At 60.9% G+C, this 23619-nt stretch overlaps 1 protein-coding gene across 3 annotated transcripts in view; it reads right to left on the bottom strand.

The window, feature by feature from the left end:
* The window catches only part of PKD1 (polycystin 1, transient receptor potential channel interacting), a 48498-nt gene extending 25667 nt beyond the window's left edge, over window positions 1-22831 (bottom strand). For 2 of the 3 annotated variants that reach the window (XM_025370661.1, XM_025370662.1), the window contains exons 1-12: window positions 22390-22818; window positions 6184-6255; window positions 5991-6062; window positions 5551-5720; window positions 4701-5372; window positions 4398-4581; window positions 3743-3963; window positions 3452-3567; window positions 2914-3040; window positions 2314-2555; window positions 1093-1848; window positions 53-184 (exon numbers count right to left, since the gene is read on the bottom strand). In XM_025370661.1, coding sequence (XP_025226446.1) covers window positions 53-184; window positions 1093-1848; window positions 2314-2555; window positions 2914-3040; window positions 3452-3567; window positions 3743-3963; window positions 4398-4581; window positions 4701-5372; window positions 5551-5720; window positions 5991-6062; window positions 6184-6255; window positions 22390-22610 — 2985 coding nt within the window. In that variant the 5' untranslated portion in view covers window positions 22611-22818. Of the gene's footprint in view, window positions 1-52; window positions 185-1092; window positions 1849-2313; window positions 2556-2913; window positions 3041-3451; window positions 3568-3742; window positions 3964-4397; window positions 4582-4700; window positions 5373-5550; window positions 5721-5990; window positions 6063-6183; window positions 6256-22389 lie in introns of all 3 variants that reach the window. The other variant, XM_025370663.1, reaches the window with a different exon arrangement.
* Between the last annotated feature and the right edge of the window lie 788 nt (window positions 22832-23619).

The raw sequence follows: 23619 nt of genomic DNA, 5'->3' as shown, positions 1-23619 counted from the left end.
TCCCCACCCCCCCGCCCCATCCCCTCCCCTCCCCACCCCCCCGCCCACCTACTGAGAGCTTGAAGACCGCTGCGCTCTGATAAATGACATTGAAGACTACGTTCTGGAAGGTCAGGGACTGCTTGTCGTTGATGGTCCACCGGAAGACCACGTCTGAGCCGGCCTCCACCACGGGGCTGTACCTCTGCGGGGGGACTAGTGTCAGCCTGGACTCTGTGGAGGACTGCTCTGCCCTTGGCCTGTCGCCTCCTGGACACACCTCCCATTGGGCTGGAGAGTCCCACGCAGGGCACAGACTGGAGGAGGTGCCCGGGGCACTGCATGCCATGGGAGCCAAGCCTGGGCGGGGGCACTGACTATCCGGCTCTCCAACCAGCCACATTGTACTACTGATGCCTCAACCTCTCTGTGCCTCAGTTTCCCCATCTGTAAAGCAGACCTAGTACCAGCTACAAAGAGTCCCCCTCTCTCTGAGTCCTCTCAGACCCTCCTGGGGCTCCTGCCCCACCTCCTCAGCCAGAGAGCTCGGAGCAATGAGGGGAGGCACACGGGCCTCACAGGGACAGGACCCACATCGGCTGACAGAACCCAGGACAGGCTGCACAGGTCATGCCAGGGCCATCAGAAACGGCCCCTCCCAAGGCCCCTGGTGCAGCGGCAGGCACCCACAGGATGGAGACAGCCCTGTCCCGCATGTGCCCAGCATGGTAGCACCGCAGGCAGCCCGCAGTTTCCCATCAGAGGTTCAGTCTTCACCTCAAAAGCCACTCGCTTTAGCCAGGCGAGAACACAGCAGAGGGTGTGACAGACTCATGGGGGTTCGCGTGAAGTCAGGGGGCGGACTTTTAAATTCATTTCATGAAATGAGACAGTGGAATGTGTTAGTGGAGCCGTTGTCCGAGCTGTGACTTTCCAGGAATTTAGAGCCCACCAGGTAGCCTGAGGAGCCAGCCAGCAGGACCTGCCCAGGGCTGACGTCCCCAGTAACTGGGCTGCCGCTCTCACTAGGAAGCCAGGCCTCGTGCCCTGTGTGGGCACCCTGTCTGTGGGCACCTGCCTGGGGACTGGCGGCAGAGCCTCAGCCGTACTCACCACTAGGACTCCCTGCAGCACACGAGCCTCAGGGCTGGGCGTGGCACGGAGGCCACAGATGGGCTCCTCCGCCGTCACCCGCAGGCTGAGGTTGGCCCGGCTGGCACTGTTTTCCGCCACAACCTCCACCATGTGCTCCCCCTCACTGAGCCACGGCAGTGCTACCACTGAGAACTGGGTATCGTTGGTCTCCCAGGGGCAGCCGGGCAGGAGGGTGGCCACCAGGGCAGGGCAGGCAGCCTCAAAGCGGGTGCTGACATTGCCCCCAGGCCAGCGAGCTGTGGCCGTGGCGTTGGCACCAGAGTCCACCTGAAGCACCAAGGCCGAGCCATTGGTGGGCACGTAGAGGTGGCCATTGTGGGGGGCAGGGTAGATGACCCGCAGCCCAGCCACTGGGGAGACCACGTTGAAGCTGCAGGACAGGTTATGCTTGGACACGCCATTGCCCACCTCTGCCCGGACCTCATAGCGCCCAGGCAGCCGCAGCCCAGGGTTGGGCCGCGGGCCCAGCAGCACGGTGAGCTGTTCCGTGGCTGCAAGCAGCCGCAGGGCACACGCAGGGCAGGCCCGAGTGCCCTCCAGCTGGGCTGGCAAGTGGGGCAGCCAGGCCGAGGCGTTGGCAGAGAGGTACGGGGCCTGGGGGCCAGGGTGGCCGGGAGCCGGCGAGCAGTGCAGGAGTGCGCCAGGGCCAGCGTCGTGCTGCAAGCCAACGAGGTCACCAGGGAGCATGAGGACATCCTGGCCATGGAGGGTGACCTGTGGCAAGGGAGGCAGGGCTGCATCATGTCCTCATGGTCATGGCCCGTGGACCCCTGCACAAGGGAGGAGGGGGGACAAGCAGGGCTCCCCACTTCATCAGCCAGGCCTCAGGGAACTCCCCACGGAGCTCATGACAGGGACAAGCAGGACAGCTGCGGACAGGGGGACACACGGGGAGAGGACACAGGCCGAGATCTGGCAGGCAGGAAGGAGCAGCTGTGCCAGGAGAGGGGACAAGGAAGCACAGCAAGTGCCAAGAGCCCAGGCGAGAGCTTCTCCCACTGGGAGAGGGGCAAGGGCACTGCAGAGGTCGGAGGCTGGAGGTCAGAGGTTGGAAGTGGCAGGGACATGGGAGGAGCCTGCAGGCTGGGTGTGTCTGGTGAGCAGACCCAGACCTTGGGCAGCAGACAGGAAGGTGGCCTGAGGAGATGCAGGGGACAGACTCAGGTCAGGGCCACACACCGAGTACTGCGCGGGGGGCCCCGCAGGAACGGAGAAGAGGAACTCTCTCCATAGCACATAGAGGGCCCCGGGCAGCCCCGGCCCTGACGTGCAGCCATTGGCCTGGGGATGGCAGGAGGCGTCCAGCGGCACGCAGACATTGGCTGCAGGGCACCAGCGTCCCCCCGGCATGCACTCGGGGACCAGCTGGGTCCTGTTGTCCGGGGACCTGCTCTCAGGCTCGCTGCCGTTCCCTGGGGTCCCTGCGAGGAAGGGAGGGTTGTTGGGGCCCTGATTTGCCCACAGGCCACCGTCAGAGATGCCCACCTGACTGCACCGGCAAGCCTGGCTTTGCTGTGAGAACAGGTCTCCCCGCCTGGGCAGCACTCCCAGCCCAGTGCTGCGTCCCTGCCTCCGACCAGCCGACTGACCCAGGCCGGCCCCCAGGCAGGCCCGACCCGATCCATCCCTGGGACACCTGGAACGAGCTGGTGTCTCTGGAACTCCAGCTCTGTCCACCAGAGACAGGGGACCGCTCTGGTGGCCACGGGACTAGCAGACGTGAGAGCTCAAAGAGGCTACCCCGAGCCCTGCGGTGCCCACCACCCCAGAGTCCCCCACCTGCCGTGCTGAGGAGCCGGTACACCTGCAGTCGCAGCTGGGCAGGCCGCCGGAGCTCCTGGGTCCCAAATTCGGCTGTGGTGAGGAAGGCTTCGTGGCTCAGACTCAGGCCCGGGAATACCATGACCTGGAGGGTAGGGGGCCGCCTCAGCTCCACAAACTCCACCCCAGCCTGAGGCCCAGACTCCCCTGACCCAAACTTCCCCAGAAAGAGGGGAAGGAAGGGAAGTGAGCCTTCAGACCCCCACATGCCATGCTCCTGTCGCTCACGAGGAAGACTCCGATGGAAACTGTCCATGGGCAGCAGGACCCCTGACCTGCCTTTCAGCAATAACTCGCAAACACTCAGAGAAAAGGCCTGGGGGTAACGTGAGTTAACACTTTCCTCTCTGCACTCCGGGTTTTCCCAACCATCTTCACTAGGCCCAAGCAGCATTAAGGCCCCCAAGATTTTTAGCGAGGCCCACAGTGGGCAGGGCAGGCAAGGCCTCCAGGGGCAAGCAGGAGAGTGGGTTCTAGAACACAGAGGGCCAACTACCTCCACGGGCTCGTGCGGGGCTGAGAGGCCATCCTGCGGTGTTAGAGGCGTCAGGGGTCCCTGCAGGTCCCCACTGGGTGCTCCCACGAGGAGGTTCTCGGCATCCTGCACTGGGCCTGGGGTGGTGAGTGTGCAGTGAGGCGCCGGGCCAGGGCCCAGGACACCAGGGCCAACAGACTGAGGACCGAGCAGCCCGAGAGCTCCCACCAGCTCCTCCACCTCCACCGCGGGCCCTCGGCAGACCCCTAACCATAGCCAGTGTCTCAGGACCCCCGCCTGGCCCCTGCACACCTCCAGGCCGCAGTTCACAGACGTAGCTGTGTGGCGCTGAGCACAGGTCAGTGTTGCACCACCCGGTAGGCCCGAGCCGGACACAGTGCTCAGCTGTGGCTGGGTGTGGCTCCCCGGGCAGCCAGTTCTGGCAGCTCTCCAGGCTGAAAGCCTCGCCCTGCGGCGCCAGGCCCGCCTCCGCCCCCTGCACAGTCGAGAAGCCGATCCACACGTCCAGGCTCCTGTGGGCGAGTGTGGGGTGGCAGGGGGCTCAGGGCACTCCTCCATCCTCCTACCCTCACAGTAGCCCGTCCAGAGCCCCATCACTGTCCCCCTTTCCAGATGGGGAAACTGAGGCTCAGAGCCCAGAGAGCAAAGCCCACCAGCCCAGGCTCACAGCAGCACCCACCCATGGGGCCTGTGGGCACCGGCAGGGATCTCTGTGCAGGCCACCTCCCATGTGGCGTGCCCCAGGAGGGTCCAGAGGCTGTCCCCAGCTCACATCAGCCTCTGTATCTGCAGAGCTGACGCAACGGCCCTGCCGGCCGGCGCCATCTCCTCACCAGGGCCGGCCCAGCTCCCGTCTGTCTCCACCTAAGCCTCCCCAGCCGCGGGCTCTGCCCCAGTGTTTTGGAGATCCCCCAACCTCTGGCCCCTCAGGGGTGGGGGCAGGCACCTGGTAACCCGGGAGACCAGGAAGCGCTGCACGGCGGGACTGTCCACCATGGCCAGGGCGGCCCCAGCCCAGGCCCGGCACTGCTCCTGTGCCTGCAGCCAGGCTGCCTTCTCCACCACCAGGCGGTAGCAGTGCCCGTTGCCAGGGAAGATCTCCGTGTCCGAGGGGCAAAGCGGGTGCACCACTGGAGACCGGTGGGAATGAGGGTGTCAATGGTCAGTGTGGCCCTAAGATGGGGGTACCAGGCTCTGCCCCACCCAGACGGCCCTGGGGAGGAAGGGGAGGTGGGCAGGAGGCACTCACCTCGGGGCAGCTCCTCACCCAGGGCCACGATGCTGTAGGCAGCCTCCAGGCCTGAACCGCCACGGTTCTGGATGCTGAGTTTGAGGCTCTCGTCACTCTGCACCGAGGACGGGCACACGAGCTCCAGGGCAGCAGGTGCCGCTTCCACCTGCACGTTTGTCCCCAGCAGGGCTGAGCCGACCCCCAGGGCCACCACAGCCGTCACATGATAGCGCCCAGGCAGCACATAGCGATGCGAGGCAGCCGGGCCAGCGGCATCCACCTCGGGGGAGCCATCTCCGAAGTCCCAGCGTGTGGCAGTGACAGGGAGCAGGGCAGCGATGTGGAAGGCTGCTAGCTGGCCAGAGGCCAGGGGTCCATGGGGCCCCACCAGGGCAGCCCCTGGGGAGGCAGGGAAGACATGCTGGAGGAGGGTTGGGCCCCCACAGTCGGGCGCAGGAGGCGGCGGGGGGCCAGAGCAGAAGGACAGGCAGGCGAAGGAGGCACTGGAGGGCTGGGCTGCCCCACACAGGCACCAGCCCTGCTCCGAGAGGGCCGCAAGGCCCCGGCCAGTGGAGAAGCAGAAAGCGCTGCAGGCCTCTGGCTGAAGTAGGCCTTCGTGGGCAGCTGAAAAGGCCACTGCTGCCACAGTGCCTGAGCTGTTGTCAGGGAGGCACGCGATATACTCCTCACCTAGAAGAGGCAGCTGCTAGACCCTGGGTTCCCCTCCTCCTGGCTCCACCCCATGCCCCCCATCCACCCACAGGCTCCCATGCTGCTCTCTTGGCCCGGAGGCCCTCCCAGGTGTCTGCAGGGCCCAGGTCCCACCTGGCTGGGAGTGACAGAGCTGGCCCCACCCACTGGCACTCACCACAGTCACTGTCCAGCAAGGGGATGCCGAGCAGAGGCTGGCCAGCCAGGGAGCCAGGCCCAGCACACGTGGCCGCCTCGGGCTGCACCACCCGCACTTGCTGCTCCTCTGCCCATCGCGGCAGCCACGCCAGGCCACAGTCACACTCAAACGGGTTCCCACTCAGGTTTCTGCAAGGCAGGGGCAGGAGTTGGGGACCAGGTCTGGTGGGAAGGGTCTACACCAGCCCCTCACCGGCAATCAGGCCCTGGAGCCACCCTGACAGCACCGCCACCCCTGCCCCAACCAAGCCGGCCCTGGGGGGCTCCAAGCAGGCAGTGAACTGCCCCCAGGATCTGGTCTCAAGCCTGGAATGGGACACAGACCAACTGGGAGGGCAGAAGGGATGCTGGGGGCCTGGGGTCCAGCCACTGACACCCACCCAAAGAACCACAACTTACATTTCACTTAAATTAAATAAATTAGCAAATATTCCTTCTTCTAGCGTAGAAATCTTGTTGTTGCTTATATCCCTGGAAGAGAGGGGGGATTCGGCAAAGCTGATGGAAGCCCCCACAGCCGAGCAGCAAGAGGCGGTGCCACCGGCCCATCTGGGATGAGCCCTGCATGCTGGCGAGGCTGGGGGACACTCACAGCTCTGACAGTTGCGAGAGATTCGCCAGGAGCCCGACGTCCAGCGCCCGGAGCAAGTTATGGGAGACGTCTCTGAGGAGTGAGTGGCAGTGGGTCAGGGCCAGAGCCCCTAGTAGGGCAGGCCATCCCTGGGCCCACCCCACACACTTTTAGCACCCCCAAGGTATGGCCTCCCACCCTTGAGCTCCCCACTCCCTGAGGACAGGAGGGGTCTTTCTGATGGAAGACCCAAATGAACGCTCATCTGGGGAAACCAAGCCAGGAGAGGCCTGGGAGCCTCAGCCCTCTGTACCCATCTCAGCCCTATGCCGAGTGCCACACAGACCTGTCCACCCAGGGCCAGGATGGGCACAGACCCCCAACCCATCCCATGCAGGGCCAAGGTCCTGCAATTTCCTGTCCACAGTCGCCCCCAAGAGCCAAGGCCCCCTGTCCCCTGTCCACAGACCCTCCATAGAGCCAAGGACTCCCATCTCCTATCCACAGTCCCCCCCAGAGCCAAGGCCTCCCAACCCTGTCCACAGCCCCTACACAGACCCGAGGGCCCCCCATCTCCTGCTCCTAACCCAGCAGGATGGTCCCACTGTGGGACCACAACCAGGTATGAATGTGTGAGAAGCAGGCTCACTACCAGGCTACCAGGGAGCACAGGGAGCAGGCACCATCTTGAGGCATAAACCCAGGAGAAACGAGACATCCAAGATGGCTGGGCACGGGGGCACACGCCGGTAACCCAGCACCGTGGGAGCTGAGACAGGAGGATCGCTTGAGCCCAGGATTTAGAAACTACCCTGGGCAACACAGTGAGACCCCATATCTACAAAAAATACGTATCAGCCAGGCATGGTGGCATGCGCCTGGGGTCCCAAACACTTGGGAGGCGGAGGCGAGACAAATCGCTTGAGCCCAGAGAGGTCCAGGCTGCAGTGAGCTGAGATCGCATCACTGTACCACAGCCTGGGTGAAAGGGAGAGATTCTACCTCAAAAATAAATAAATAATAAATAAATAAAACATCAAAGACCAGCAGACCTAACTCTATCTAAAATACACAACTTCTACACAAAATATAAATAAAATCAGAAAACAAACTACGGCCGGGCGCAGTGGCTCACGCCTGTAATCCCTGCACTTTGGGAGGCCGAGGCGGGCGGATCACGAGGTCAGGAGATCGAGACCATCCTGGCTAACACGGTGAAACCTCGTCTCTACTAAAATACAAAAAATTAGCCGGGCGCGGTGGCGGGCGCCTGTAGTCCCAGCTACTCGAGAGGCTGAGGCAGGAGAATGGCGCGAACCCGGGAGGCGGAGCTTGCAGTGAGCCGAGATGGTGCCACTGCACTCCAGCCTGGGCGACAGAGTGAAGACTCCGCCTCAAAAAAAAAAAAAAAAAAAAAAGAAAGAAAACAAACTATAAGTTGAGAAAAGCACTAGCAACTTAGATGACATATTGAAAGCCAAAAATACTCTCCCAACACAGCTAAGAACGAAAAAGTCAACTATTCCAGTTAAAAAGAAGAAAAGGAATTTGGGTGTGGTGGCTTATGCCTGTAATCCCAGTGCTTTGGGAGGCAGAGTAGGGAGGACTGTTTGAGGCCAGGAGTTTGAGACCAGGCTGGGCAGCATAGCAAGACCCCATCTCTACAACGAAAAAAAAAAAATCAGCCAGGCATGGTGGTGTGTAGTTGTAGTTCCAACTACTCGGGGGGCTGAGGCGGGAGGATCGCTTGAGCCAGAGAGGTCGAGGCTGCAGTGAGCTCTGATTGTGCCACTGCAGTCCAGTCTGGGCGACAGAGCAAGACCCGATCTTGAAAGAAAAAGAAAAGAAAGAGGTTGGGCACGGTGGCTCACACCTGTAATCCCAGCACTTTGGGAGGCTGAGGTGGGTGGATCACGAGATCGAGACATCGAGACCATCCTGGCCAACAGGGTGAAACCCCATCTCTACTAAAAATACAAAAATTAGCCGGGCGTGGGGGGGGGGGGCCTGTAGTCCCAGCCACTCGGGAGGCTGAGCAGGAGAATCACATGAACCCCAGAGGCGGGAGCTTGCAGTGAGCCAAGATCACACCACTGCACTCCAGCCTGGGCGACAGAGCGAGACTCCATCTCAAAAAAAAAAAAAAGAAAACAAGAAAAGAAAGGAAAGAAAGGGAGGACAGAGAGAAGAGAAGGGGAAGGGGAAGGAGAAAGGGAAGGGGAAGGGGAAGGGGCCGGGTGCAGTGGCTTCTGCCGGTAATCCCAACACTTTGGGAGGCTGAGGTGGGTGGATCACGAGATCAAGAGATCAAGACCATCCTGGCCAACAGGGTGAAACCCCGTCTCTACTAAAAATACAAAAATTAGATGGGCATGGTGGTTGGCGCCTGTAGTCCCAGCCACTCAGGAGGCTGAGGCAGGAGAATCACGTGAACCCGGGAGGCCGAGGTTGCAGTGAGCCGAGATCACACCACTGCACTCCAGCCTGGGCAAAAGAGAGAGACTCCGTCTCAAAAAAAAAAAAGAAAAGAAAAGAAAACAAGAAAAGAAAGGAAAGAAACGGAGGACAGAGAGAAAAGAGAAGGAAAAGGGGAAGGGGAAGGAGCCAGGTGCGGTGGCTCCCACCCGTAATCCCAGCACTTTGGGAGGCTAAGGCAGGCGGATCACCTGAGGTCAGGAGTTCAAGACCAGACTGACCAACATGGAGACACCCCATCTTTACTAAAAATACAGAATTAGCTGGGTGTGGTGGTGGGCACCTGTAATCCCAGCTACTCGGGAGGCTGAGGCAGGAGAATCACTTGAACCCAGGAGGCGGAGGTTGCAGTGAGCTGAGATTGTGCCACTGCACTCCAGCACTCCATCCTGAGCAACAAGAGTGAAGCCCCAGCTCAAAAAAAAAAAAAAGAAAAAAAAGAAAAGAAAAAGAAAAAGAAAAAAGGAGGGAGGGAGGAAAAAAAGGAAAACTCAAAAAAAAAAACCAAAAAAAAACAGGCAATGAAAAGAAGCACAATTGGTCACAGCTGTGGGAAAGACAGTCCATGTTAGTAGTCAGTGGAGAAAAAGCAACAGAAACCACAGGGCGGCAGCATGTCTCTCTTTTCAGAGCTGCCTGAGTACAAACCAGGTCCTGGTGCTGGTGACAAGCAGGTGAGAAGCCAGAGAGCCAGGGCAAACCAAGAACTCCATGTTCCCTCGGCCTCAGGCACCTCCGGGGTCACCATGTTGCCCACCCTGGGTGCCCCTCCTGGTCCCACCACTCCCAGTAGTGTACCTGCCACAGGGACTGTGGCTCCCTCCCCAGCTCTGCACGCCAACCCCTTGCTCCCCAGGCCCCCAAGGCCTAGCCGCCTGCCATGGGCCTCTACTTCCCCAGGTGTCACCCTCCCCACACGTGACCCAGCAGGTGCCTCCGCCCAGACCTGCTCTTCCCAGCAATGACCACCTGGCAGCCAGGCCTAAAGTAGGGCGGCCTCCATTCCTGAGTGCCCACCCGGCCCCTGCCAGCCTCCAGCCCTGCTTATCGGAGCTCCACTCCCATAGCAGCCTACCCTGGCACAGGAGAGACGCACACACAGGCTGCCCGGAGGGACCCGGGGCCAGGGCAGGGGCTTCAGAGGGGAACCAAAAAAGGGGACCAGAGGCCACCCCAGCTGAGGGGGACAGAGCAGACGAGGCCTTCTCCGTGCCAGGAAGCAGCACCAGCCACTGACGGTGGAGCTGGGCCCTGACTCGGGCTGGGTGCCCAGATAGACGAGGTGCTGGGCACCCGGCTCCCGGAGCTTCTCATTCCATCTGCAGATGGGGGGCATGCTTGGGGGTGCAGCTCCTTTCCCCCACAGGCTGTGGGACACTCAGAGAGCCTGTGCCAGTGCCCTGGGCTCCAGGAGGGGAGAGGATCTGGGGGCCAGGCACACAGGGAATGGCCCCTCTGGCAGGGCCACCGTTTTCCCCCTAACTGAACTTAGCTTCTCTGCCGTCCCCTCCTCTACACCAAGGTGGGGACATGGGCTGAGGTGCTCCCCACTGCCCATAAGGACGGGGGTGCCCACAGCCGCACTGCGGGTGTCCACAGCATCCCACTGTGGGATGGGACAGGCCGGCGACTGGAAGACCAGCAAGAGGCCATTCTCGAGACAGGGTGAGGCAGCCAGACTCCCACTCGCTGCCCAAGCATCATGCCTGAGGGGGACACTGTGCCATGAGGAACGGCAGTTAGACCTGAGGAGGGACTTGCCAGCGGCTGCAGCGGCAGCAGAACCAACGCTTCAGGGAGAAATGAGGCAGCGGGACCTGAGGAGCAGCAGCTCTAGGGGGCAAGGGGTGCTGCAGAGGCCACGGTGAACACAGGCAGGCCCCCTGTAAGGGACACAGCTGTGAAACAGCCCTGGGGAGGGGGCACAGGCTCTCACACCTGCCCCTAGGCATGGGGAGCAGCTCCCACAAAGGCCACAGGAGGAAGGAAAGAAGAAAAAGCCTGAAAATGTTTGGCCACATCCCATTTTCTGGAAAATCCATCAAGAATGGCTGCTGCTGGGAGCTGACAAGCCAGGGCAGGCATGGGGGCAGGTCAACCGAGGACCCCAGAGCCCACCCGCTCCCCGCCCACCCCACTGTGGACCAGGCCTGGGGTGCCATGGACACTTCTTCCACGCCAGCAGGCAGCCTCGCCTGTCACGGGTGCTGGCCACGCACTCCCTGCACGCCAGGCTCTGGGCTGGCTCCTTCTCCCGGCCCTCACCCCGGCCCACAGCCCAGAAACACAGCAAGGCTTTGGGGACTCCGCTCAGCCGAGCTCCCAGAGCCCAGGAGAGCAGAACCAAGCTGCAGCCCAGACACGAGCCAGACGCAGCCCCCCACGGTGTGCAAGCATCTGCCCTGGGCAGGACTCAGGTGTGGGCTTCAGGAACAGGGATGGGCACAGGGGTCCCTGTGGAGTCCTCACCCCGCTTGCTCCCGTACTTTTCCACATCTCCATCTGCTTTTGCCATCGCCGTTCTGGGGGAACGCCAACGCCTACCCAGGCGGCCTCGCGCCAGCCCCCCACCCCGCCTCTCAGGCTTCCTCTGCACCCGCCAGGTGACATCATCACCACTGTCTGATGCCCTGCCCCCACATTCTGGTTCCCTGCAAGGATGGAGGACACAGCAGGGCCCAGGCATCTGGCAGCAGGACCACGGGGTGGCCCTAAGCCGAGGCAAGAACACAGAGTGGAGTGCAGGGTCCTCTGGAGTCCCAAGGCCTTGCTGCCCCACATACCCCTCGCCCCAGTTCCTGCTATTAGCTGGAATGGTGGGAGCCAGGTGCACAGGGACGGCCTGATGGGTGCCCGAGGGCCAGGATGTGCTCCCAGGTAAGCTGAGAGCAGGCTTGTTGAGAGGAGTGCACCCCCATGGGGGGCAGGACGGTGCTCCAGCCCCGGGACACAAGGGGCCCCCAGCGCTGTGTCTGATCTGGAAGGCAGGAGGAGTTAGGACCATCCTAGCGTAGGACCCAGCAGACTCCTTAGCGGCTGCTGGGGCACCATTAGGTGGAGAAGGAAGTCCCAGGTGTGTGGCCACAGTGGGGGCTTCACCCCTTCCCAGCACCATCCTGGAGCAGGAACAGGAACAGCAGAGGATGTGGCCAGGCCTGGAGGCTGCCCCTCCACACCCCTGTCGCAGGTGGGGCCACGTCCCAGGGCTGTGGGCAGTGGGGCCAGCCTGCCAGCCCAAGGTAGGTGACACGTGTCTCATGCTGCAGCGGGTCTGCCCGCCACCCAGGCGTGTGAACCCCAGGTCAGGCCCCCTGGCCCTGGAGTGTGGACCCCTCAGGGATGTTCCCAGCCGGGCGCTGGCTCTCCTGCCTTCCCCTGGGCTCTGCCCACAGTTGGCGCGAGGGTGGGTGAAGCCTGAGGCTGGCAGGGCCAGAAGTCTTGGGGCTGGGCCTTCCGCCCCGCAGGCGCTCCTGGGCAGGAGGAGCCGTGGTCGGGGCTCGCGACAGTGGGGCTGAGAACTTCCCTGGGTGTGGGGCAGCCCCCAGGGCCCTCCCAATCCATAGCAGAGGGAATGGCCGCGGACAAATCGGACCCGCCTCAGAGCCCCACACTCAGAGCTGACTGCCCCAGGTGCCCACTCCCCAGACCAGATGCTAAGTGGGGTCTGGGGGCCAGACCGAGCCCCCAAAGAAACATCTGCACATTCCAGACGCATGTGGTCAGCAGCAGGCGTGCGCCAGGCCCGGCACCCCCGCCCGCGCTGGCTGCCTCACTGGAAACTGGGCTGGGGGGACCGGCTCGGAGGGGCCTGTGGAGCTTATGTAACTGCTCCTCCCTCAGCAGGGGCAGGACGGGACGCCAGACCCGGGGAGGCCTCATGCCCCCTGCCAGGCCCCATCCTCTCCTGGAGGAGACGGTTCCCCTCAGCCCAGCAAGGGGACCCCCAGGCCCAACCCTCCCTAGAGCAGGCCCAGGGTGAGGAAAGGGGCCGCAGTGTGGGCGCTGGAGAGGACAGGGGACAGGCGGCAGTGCCACCCCCACTGCGGCCCCTTCCTCGCTGGGCCAGGCGAGCCATGACCTCATCTGTTTCCCTCTGTGCTGTGCTCCTTTCTATTTAAGGAGAGTGAGGCGGTTTCCAGGGCCGGAAATGATCCTGTTTAAATTAACGGGCTGCAGTTTGGGACGGCGCTCATCTGAAGGAACACAGTGCAGCCCCAGGCTGGGCAGACGGCTGCTGGCTCCGCCTACCACTTCCATGGGGAGGGCCAGGGAGGCCAGTCGCAACCCCGGCCCCACGAGGGATGGGGGTTGCAGCCTCTGGATAGAGAACGAGGCTGCCAGGGCCCAAACAACAGAGCCCTGCATAAGGGTCTCTGGGTCCTGGTCCTGGGGTGTGAGACTAGCCGGGGAGCCCCAGACCCAGTGGCATTCTGTCCTTACAGATCCCTCCCATGGCTGAACTCTTCCCGGGATGAGACACTGGGGGTGACATGGGCAGCCTCAGGTCCTCCCGGGACCCACAGGCAGGCACACGGATGGAGACTCCGGCCTTGGAGCCTGAACAAGGGAGATGAGAAAGGGGAGTCTGTGATGTCCTTGCCTACACTGATGGAAAGACACAGTCAACTCAGAAAGGGCTGTTTGGAGGCGAGCCCACCTGTGGGGTGTGGGAAGGAGGGTGCTTCATATACACGTCCACCTGCCGCTGGGGTCATGGTCACCCTTCCAGGTCAAGGGGAGAATGAGGGCCGGCTCCTGGTGCCCCTGCTTGCAGGGAGTGCCTGCAAGCTCCTTGCAACACAGAGCCAGGCGCTGCGACCCCTCGCGTCCCTCTCCACTCTGACCCGTCACAGCCGGCGTGGGCAGGTGCTGCTCTGGCCCTATGCTCCTGATGAGTACACTGAGGCTCCAGGGGCTCCCCTCCCCCACACCACCCCCCAAACACCTCCCCAGGCAGCCAGCAGGGTCCAGTGTGTCAATGGAGGAAGCCAAGGCAGGAAGAGGGTGGGGGGGCAAGTGAACTGGCCAATGAGCCCGGCTGTGCGGGCGCAGCAGTGCCCTGGAGATAGCAGCAGCACAGATCCGGCCGGGCAGCTGGAATTCCATCACCCACTCAGCTGTGGGCACAGCCAATGATGGCACGAGCCAGCCTGAGGCCAGGGCCACGATGCACAGTGGATGGGCTCAGGACCCAGAGCCCCTGTACTCCCACAGCTGTGATGTTCCCTGGGCAACGGCTTGCCCCAGCACTGGCCTCATTCCTGCCTCAACCAGAAGGAAGAGCTGGTTTCCGCCCCTGCCTGGACACAAAGCCCTTTTCGAGGTGGCCTCACAGGACCCAGCCTGTCTTCAGATCATGGAGCTGCTAAGGTCAGGAACGCCAGCTGGGCCAGCGCTGGGCCTTGGGAGCTGCAGGGAGAAAAGGACGCTGCCCACCTCAGCCCCAGATGTAGCCCTTCTCCTGACACCGGTGCCTGGGCACCCCGGCCCCTCGGCGAGGACAGCTGCCAAGCCATGAAGAGCGAGGTGTTCTGGGAAAGGGCGTGAGCTGCATTTTCCAGCTGCACTCACTCTGCAGGGGAACTGTGGCGCCCCCACCGCTGTGCCTGCCCGCAGACGTGCCCGGCCTCAGCCAGCTGGAGCGCAGGCAGCAGAGCGCGGGCCAGGCCCAGACAGCAGCGGGATGTTTTCATCCCAGGGCGCTTGGTGGGCTGGGCTCCACGGCCACTGCAGAGCTCCAGAAAAGAACACGTGACATGTCTCCCTCCAAAGTGTCTTCCTCACTGGAGAGATCCTAGGCAAGGTCTCCCCCGAGCTGGGGGAGAGGCACCCCAAGGTCAGGGAGCGAGGGCAGTGGCAGAGCCACCCCATACCCTAGGGGACCCAGGGAGGGGCTTGCAGATGCGGGACCCACATTTGGCAGCAGTGGCCAGCGCATCACCCGCTCGTGGGCCAGGATGGCAGAAGAGATCCACGGAGGCGGCTCCAGCAGGAGGCCCTCGCAGAGACACCCTGGCCTCAGAAGAGCCCACAGACAGCCAGGAAGGGGGATGTCGGGGCTCAGGCTTGGCACAACCTCCCCAAAGCTCCCAAAGGCCCTCGGTGCCCACCAATGATGGCACACACCACCACTGCCTAACAGCAAGGCTGCAGCAGGGTCCGCATGTCAAAGCAGGCACTGAACAGAACTCAGGCAGTGCTGCACGCCAGTTTAGGTCAAAAGAACAAAAGGAGCGAAGACGGCGCTCACAGTTCTGCCAACACTTCCCAGCTCCGCGTGTCTCACACACACTAGAACGCGTCAGAAGGCACCAATGCACGAACACTCAGGTGCAGGCACAAGCAGGAGTGGGCCAGGTATTGTGACCCCCACAGCCACGCGGCCCTGCGCTGAAGGCACCGAGGCTGGATGCTGAGGGGTCCACAGAAGTCTACCCATCCAGGCTGCTCTGACTCCCATTGCCCAGTATCCAGTCTGAGCATGGGCACAGTGCCTGGCTCTGGGTGCCCCTCACCCTCAGGCTGTTACACTCTGCTCTGTGGCAGGGCAGGTCTCACAGTGCATGCAGGACAGGGGAACGGGCCCCCAGAACCCCCGAGGGGACCGATGGAGCTACTTTAACAAGTTATGATTGTTAGGGCCACCAGTGGCTGAACCAGGTCGCTGCTACACTGCTCCACAGGGCGCATCTAATCATGGAGCCCACTTTACAGGTGAAGAAACTGAGGCTGAGAGACTGGACCAAGGTCACACTGGAAATGGAGGCGCTGGGATGTGAACCCAGGTCTGACTCCAGGGCCCAAATTCCCTACCACTTGGGTTCCCAGCCTCCTTCCTGAAACTGAACAGGAAACCAGAGGGAAGGGACACAGCAGGGATGAGCCTGGGCGGGACAGGTGGGAGAGGCTGGCAGCACCCAAACAGCTGGACCTGGGCGCAGGGCCCCACAGCCCCTCAGGGAGTCCAAGCACATCCCAGCCCCAGTCGGAAGCGCCATTGCCACTTCTGTCTATAAACCAGGGCACTGGTGTGGGCCCCACACCCCTTGTGTGGCTCCAGGGGTCTGCCCCAGAGCATGCTGATGAAATCATCTCCACCACGGCTTCTCAGAGCCTCAATTTCCTGGTCTGTAAAATGGGACCAGGAGTGGCTCCAACCCTGCAGCACCGTGATGAGGAATGGAGAGACAAGAAAACAGAGGGCTCAGCGTAGGGCCCGGCATGGCCACCGCGGGGGAGCGGGTGCAGGCTTTTCCCGGACCTTTCCTTTTTGAGATGAAGTTTTGCTTTGTCTCCCAAGCTGGAGTGCATGGTGTGATCTTGCCTCACTGCAACCTCTGCCTCCTGGGTTCAAGTGATTCTCCTGCCTCAGCCCCCAAAGTAGCTGGGACTACAGGCATGCGCCACCATGCCCGGCTTCTTTTTTTTTTTTTTTTTTTTTTTGAGATGGAGTCTCACTCCGTTGACCAAGCTACAGGGCAGTGGTATGATACTGCCTGACTGCAAGCTCCGCCTCCCAGGTTCAAGGGAGTCTCCTGCCTCAGCCTCCTCAGTAGCTGGAATTACAGGCATGTGCCACCACGCCCAGCCAAATTTTTGCATTTTTAGTAGAGAAAGGGTTTCACCATGTTGGTCAGGCTGGTCTCGAACTCCTGACCTTGTGATCCACCCACCTTGGACTCCCAAAGTGCTGGGATTACAGGCGTGAGCCATCGCGCCCAGTCTGGTTTGTTTTTTTTTTTTTTAAGACAGTGTTTCCTGTCACCCAGGCTGGAGTGCAGCGGCACAATCACGGCTAACTGCAGTTTCAACCTCACAGACTCAGGGAATTCTCCCTCAGCCTTCCAACTAGCTGGGACTACAGGTGCCACCACTAATATCTATTTATTGGTCTTCCTATGTTGCCCAGGCTGGCCTCAAACTCCTGGCCTCAACAATGTGCCCTCCTGAAGTGCTGGATTACACGCGTGAGCCCCCACGCCCAGCCAGCCAGTGGTTTTGATTTGTGTTTCCCTCATAACTAATGAGGCTGACCATCTTCTCACGCGGGGTTAGCCATCTGTGCGTCTTCTCTGGAGAAATCTCTGTTCGGATCCTGTGTGTTTTTTTTTTTTTTGAAACAGGGTCTTGCTCTGTAACCCAGCCTGGAGTGCAGTGGTGTGATCACAGCTCACTGCAGCCTTGACCTCCTCAGCTCAAGTGATCCTTCCATCTCAGTCTCCTAAGTAGCTGGAACCACAGACGCACACTACCACGCCCGGCATGTTCTTTTATTTTTTAGAGACCAGGGTCTCGCCCTGTTGCCCAGGCTGGTCTCAAACTCCCGGGCTCAAGCGATTCATCCACCCTGGCCTCACAAACTGCTGGGATTCCAGGTGCGAGTGGCCCCTTGCCGATGTTTAAATGGGGTCCCTGTCTGTTGCTGAGTCACAGTGTTCCCTGGATGATCTGGATGCAAAGCCGATACTGGATGGATGACCTGCAGGTGCTCTCTGTCTCCACAGTTGCCTCTGCAGCGGGAGCTCGGGTGCTCCAGGTTCATCTGCCCACATTCCCAACTGCTGCAGACACAACCAAAGCCTCCCCAACTCCTCCATGGCCCCTGCCGGCGATCGCATACAGGAGTGAGTGTGTGATTTCTTCTCCACATTTTTGTCCACAAGTTTGGCGAGTTTGCATTTGTGTCTAATAAAGAAACTACCGTTTCCCACGCATGCACGTTCTGAATGCCTGAGTGCGGGAGCCACGTGGGATCCAGCTCAGGGACCACAGGAGAGGCCAGCTGGGACATGCAGGATGCAAGTCCTCCCCACCACCTCCGCTCGGCTGCCAGGGCTCGCCTCTTCCTAGAAGACACAGGCCTCTCCTAGGCTCTCCTGACAGAGGCCCTACCCCTGCCCCCCAGTCACCTTGCCCTTTGGGGACTCTCTCTGGGCCAGAGAGAGCTTTGAAACCTGGCTTCAGTGTCACCTGCACTGGGGGTCCTTCCAGGCCAGCCCCCTCCCCATCATCTATCTCTATCCTTGGAGAATCATTTGCGTGTTGCCTGAACGCGGGATCCAGTGATAACAGAGCCCTCAAGGGCAGCCCTCCTTCTGGTAAGGGCTCATGGAGGCCTTGGTGACAATCCCTAGTCTTCGCTCTCAGGATCCAAGGACCAGAAATAGGAGCAGGGGGCCCTTCCCTGGCCTTGTCAGCCCCCAAGGCAGCCATGCCCGTGGCAGCTGCACTCTAAGGCATCAGGCCTAGGGGTCGCTCCAGAATGCCTATCTTCCCCAACGCCAATCCCAGGCAGGGACCCCGGGGGCTGTGCCTCCTACCCCTACACTCCCCGACACTCTCTTGTCATTCAGGGATGCAGGTGGGAAAGGGCAAGGCCCTGGGTGCTCCAATATTTTACATCAGTGAACCAAGCACCTACCAAGTCCCTCGTATGTGCCCAGTCCTGGACCCCAGCATTCGTGAGACGGCAGCAGACCCAGGTGACCCCCAGCCAGGGTGAGTGGCACCCAGCACCAGGAAGTGGCCTTTAGAGCAGGCAGCCCTGAGCCAATGACATCTACACCTAGGGCAGTGCCAGCCAGGACAACCTCTAGGACAATGGGATATCCACTCCAATAACCAATTTACAAGAAACACAAAGGACACACTCACAGTACCACGGAGGTGACACCGCGGAGGTGGCACCCCCAAGACACAGTGGGAAATCCAGGCTGCAGGAGTCAAGTTTCTTCAACAAATTGCATAAGGAGAAAGAGAGGAAGGGAAGCTCCTAGACATCATCGGACATTTAAAAGACAGGCAGTGGCTCACGCTTGTAACCCCAGCACTTTGGGAGGCCGAGGTGGGCGGATCATGAGATCAGGAGATCATGACCATCCTGGCTAACATGGTGAAACCCTGTCTCTACTAAAACTACAAAAAATTAGCCAGGCGTGGTGGTGGGCACCTGTAGTCCCAGCTACTTGGGAGGTTGAGGCAGGAGAATGGCATGAACCTGGGAGGCAGAGCTTGCAATGAGCCAAGATGGTGCTGCTACACTCCAGCCTGGGCGACAGAGCAAGATTCCATCTCAAAAATAATAAATAAATAAATAAATAAATAAATAAATAAAAGACATTACTCACACCTGTAATCCCAGCACTTCGGGAGGCCAAGGCAAGCGGATCACCTGAGGCCAAGAGTTCAGGACCAGCCTGACCAACATGGTGAAACCCCGTCTCTACTAAAAATATTTTTAAAAATTAGCCGGGTGTGGTGGCACGCTTGTAATCCCAGCTACTCAGGAGGCTGAGGCAGGAGAATCGCTTGAACCCGGGAGGCGGAGGTTGCAGTGAGCCGAGATTGCGCCACTGCCCTCCAGCCTAGGTGACAGAGCCAGACTCCGTCTCAAACAAAACAAAACAAAAGACATCAGCTGGCTGGTCCAAGCACAGTGGTGTTTACAATGAATTGATCACAGCCAGGTAGAATTCTTTGTTCTTTCTCCAATCCCACTGCTTTGCTTGACCAGCCTTAAAGACACATATATATTTTTGCCTGGTGCTGTGGCTCACACCTGTAATCCCAACACTTTGGGAAGCCAAGGCAGGCGGATCCCCTGAGGTTAAGTTTGAGACCAGCCTGACCAACATGGAGAAACCCCGTCTCTACCAAAAATACAAAATTAGCCGGGCGTGGTGGCACATGCCTGTAATCCTAGCTACTTGAGAGGCTGAGGCAGGAGAATCGCTTAAACCCGGGAGGCGGAGGTTGCAGTGAGCCGAGATCACGCCATTGCACTCCGGCCTGGGCAACAAGAGCGAAACTTCGTCTCAAAAAAAAAAAAAAAGTATGTATTTTTAAAATACATTGGCTAGGCATGGTGTCTCATGCCTGTAATCCCAGCATGTTGGGAGGCCGAGGTGGGCAGATCATGAGGTCAGGAGATTGAGACCATCCTGGCCAACATGGTAAAACCCTATCTCTACTAAAAATACAAAAATTAGCCAGGCGTGGTGGTGCATGCCTGTAATCTCAACTACCAGATACATGGGAGGCTGAGGCAGGAGAATCACTTAAACCAGGGAGTCAGCGGTTGCAGTGAGCTGAGATCACGCACTCCGGCCTGGAGACAGAGCAAGGCTCTGTCTCAAAAAAAAAAAAAAAAAAAAAAAGAAGACATCAACTAACTGCACTGTGTGGACCTTATTTGGCTCCTGATTCCAACTATTAAACCAAAAATCTGAACACACCAGGCCTTTGGTGGCATTAAGGAATTGTTTGTTGTGTTAGGTGGGTCTGCGGTATTGCCATGCCCTCCAAAATGCTTGCAGATAAAGAAAAGGAATTTGGTTCAAAACATGGGTCAGGAGGGAGAAGGGTAGGGGCAAGGAGGGCAGGGCAGGCTCTGGGGTGGGTGGTCCATGAGTCAGTCACAGCTCTGCCCACGTCTCCCCACGAAGCTTCCAGCCACGCGGAGCAGCACATTTTGCAGTGCGCCATCTTTTCCAAAAGCTGCCACCTCTCAGCATCATCATTAACCCAAGGAAGGCTGTGGCCTCAGAAGCCCCGGCTGTCCTCCATCGGGGACTGGACACAGCTGTCCCTGTTGAGCTTCAGCAGCAGGGGAGCCACAAGTAGAGAGGCACCTGCATGAGCCCCCTAGGAAGGCTGCTGGGGACACCCAGATAGCAACGCTCCTGGGCCCTTAAACACCCGCCAGCAGCTGTGCTCTGTGTCCTCGACCTCCCCAGCTCGGCCCCTCTCCCCTGGGGAAAACCCAGTCATCTCCCTGAGGAGGAGATTGCAGGATAGACAGCAAAATGGCTGGGCAGCCTCCACAGCACAGAGGGTGGCCTCAGGGGCCAGCCAGGGCCTTAACATCCTTCCCAAGGCCCCAGTGTCCCATGGGTCCCCTCGCCCCACCTTCCAGAACTCTCCCAGCGGCAGCTCCAGGTGTGTACAGAACAGCACCCACCTGCCCACATGAGGTCACCCTGTACCCTGTTGCACAGTTGAGGGGCCTGGCAATTGGAATCTTGCCAGCTCAGGCTGGGACAGGCCACCAACTCCCAGGGTCCCCCTCCTCCAAACCCCAGGATCAGAGCTTAAGGGAACACCACAAGGCAGGGGCAAGGGTGGGGGCTCCACTGCTGTGCTGAGGGCCTGGAGAGCCCGGGCCTTGTTCTCTGGTCAGCCGTCACCAGCGCCCTTCTCTCCTGGACAGCTCCTGAGGGGCTGCTCACATGGACACCACCAGGTGCTGGGAAGCAGGAACCCCAGGTGCAGGACCTGGACAGAGCCCCCAGTGACCAGACTGGCAGACACAGGAGCCCTCGGCTACAGCATCAGAAACAACGGGTGGGTAGGTCTGATGCAATTCTGTGGGCGCTGCTGCCAGGCAGGAGGAGGCCATCTCCACAGAGACGGCCGCAAGACGCACGCTTCAGCAGTCACTGAGCGCAGGAGCAGTGTGGCCCAGAGGGGTACGAGCTCCACGGGTCCAGGAGAATCCATTCTTCTCCCACCCTCGAGACCAACCAGCAAAGCCCCAAGGACACACGGCTACCCTAAGGAAGGGTGGCCACAGGCAGGAGTGACCCAGAAACATTACAAAACCAAATGCCAGGACCCACCCAATGTTCAGCAAGTCTGGGGATGTGCCACGTTCCCCAGGGATCCAGCACGCACCCAGGGAGACACAGCGTCCTAGGGAGCAGCCTGGAGCCTGGGAAATACAAGGCATCAGACTGGCCCCGAGACTCTCCACAGCGCTGGTGACAACTGTCTGCTTATCTTAGTCCCCTGTGCCCTTTTCAACCCAACTCTGGATCCTGAGCACCTCAGTTCCATACACCTGCTATGCACATCCCGGCTGTGATACCTGGGACAGGTCCTGCCCTGACTGTAATGCCTGGGACAGATCCTGTCCCGACTGTGATACCTGGGACAGGTCGTGTCACCTCTCCAAACCTGTTTCCCCATCTGTGAAATGCAAATCTCCACAGTCCCTATGCCTCAGAGGGTCAGGGTCAGGATTCCGCATGACGACCCCCAACAGGAGCCTGGCACAGACCTGGCTATGGGCAGCGTCTCCATGAAGGCCACCTGTTGCTTTTATGTCCAGAAAGCGAACATGACAAGGCTTTAATCCCTCACAGCAATCCTCCCTCGCCGCTGTTCTCAGGATAGCCTTGGAACCCAACAGCAGAGCGCCTGAGGCCCTTCATGACTCCAGCCCACCCGCGAGCCCACCTCCCGTGGCCAGCCTCCAGCCTCACGCTCTTTGCTGACAACGTTCACGCCCCCTTCTTCTGGACCCACCTCAGCGCCCCTTCCTAAGCATCAGGCCAATTCTTGCACATCCATCAAATCCTTGTCCAGACACCTCCTGAAAGTCTTCCCTACCGCCCCCGACAGCCACCCCCACCTCCCAGGGTATCCCGCAGCCCCAGGCCGCATCCCAATTCCCCTCCAATTAGCGACTGTTTGTCCTCTCAGCTGAGCGCGGCCTCCGCGCCCCGCCCCCGCTGGCGTCTGCAGAGCCCCCGGGTGGGACGTCTGTCTCCAGACCCGGGGTTTTTCGGCTTCCCGGGGCCGTGCCAACCGCGGCTCCAGGCGTTCCTTATTTAGCAGGGCCGCCGTCCCGCGCCGGAGCCTCGCCCTGGGAGCGTCCTGGCCCGCGTCCTGCTTCCAGTACCGGGCCAGGGAACGCGCCCACGCCCGCCCGCCCCGCGGCCTCTCCCGGGTCCCGCTGGGCCCGCTACTCACAACGCTGTGGCGTCCGCGGGGATGCGCAGCGCGGGACCGAGCGTCCGCAGCCCGCGGCCCGAGCAGTTGACGCGGCAGGCGGCGCCGGGCGCAGGGCCGCAGAGGCAGGGGGGCGCGCAGGGCCCGCAGCCGCGCCCGGGGTCCCCCGCCAGCGCCCCGAGCCACAGGCCCAGGCCCAGGACCAGGACCAGCGCCAGGCGGGCGGGCGCCGCGGGCGGCATTGTCAGGGCAGCGTGCGCATGGCCCCGCCGTCCCCAGGCCCGCCCGCGCGCGGAGACCGCGGCTCAGGCGGGGCCCGCGGACGGCATGGCGGGCGCGGAGCGGGACGGGGCTGCTGAGCGACCGGCTGTTGAGCGACGCCCGCTCGGGATTCGGGGACAGGCCGCTCCAGAAGCTTGGCCGCCCGCTCGGGCGCTGGCGCTGCAGTGCGGGCCCGGCTGCGGCTCCTCCTCCTCCTCCCTGCGCGGCGCGAGGCGGGCGGGGCGAAGGTTGGCGGGGCGGGTGCAGGCTCCGCCCGCTTCGCCTCAGCGCGACCGGGCCAGCGATGTGGGACGGGCATCCGAAGGCTTCACCCTCAGCTCCGCAGGGTCGGCAGCAGGGCGGGGCGTCCGGAAGTTCCGCCCCACGCGTCTCCGGGTCGCATACGACGTGGGGCGGAACAGGAGGCGGGGCGTCCTGAAGCTCCGCCCGTCGCACTGCAGAGTCGACAGAGGCGCGAGGTGGACAAGGTATTTTCTCGCTCCGCCCCACTGCAGGCTAAAGTGCGTGGGCGGGAAGCCACCTGGCTCCGCCCTTCTGCCCCGGTGTGGGCCGGGCCGCGGGCTCCTCCTCCTCCTGCAGCAGCCACAGGCCCCACCCCGATCCCTCTCCCGGACTGTATCCGTGGGCGTCCCCAATCAGTGTCCGCAACCTCCCGATGCTCCCGTTGACTCCAAGCTTCCCTACCCCAGGTTTCCGGGCTAAGAGAGAGACAGAGGGAGAGAGGGGGAAGAGAGACAACAGGCAACGGGAGGTTGATGGTGAGAGCTTATTGAAAGACAAGAGGGAGGAAACCCACATCCTTCATTCCCCATCCATTCATTTATTGCCTTATTTATTCCATTGAATCTTCACAGCTCTAGGAAAAAGGTGCTACAATTATTCCCTTTATTAAATGAAGTCACTGAGGCACAGACAGTTTAAGAAATTTGCCAGCAGGGCGCAGTGGCTAACTTCTGTAATCCCAGAACT

Source organism: Theropithecus gelada, chromosome 20 (assembly GCF_003255815.1).
Source record: "Theropithecus gelada isolate Dixy chromosome 20, Tgel_1.0, whole genome shotgun sequence".
Taxonomy (NCBI): domain Eukaryota; kingdom Metazoa; phylum Chordata; class Mammalia; order Primates; family Cercopithecidae; genus Theropithecus; species Theropithecus gelada.
Note: the sequence above shows the minus strand (reverse complement) of the source record. Positions and strands in the feature narration are given on the sequence as shown.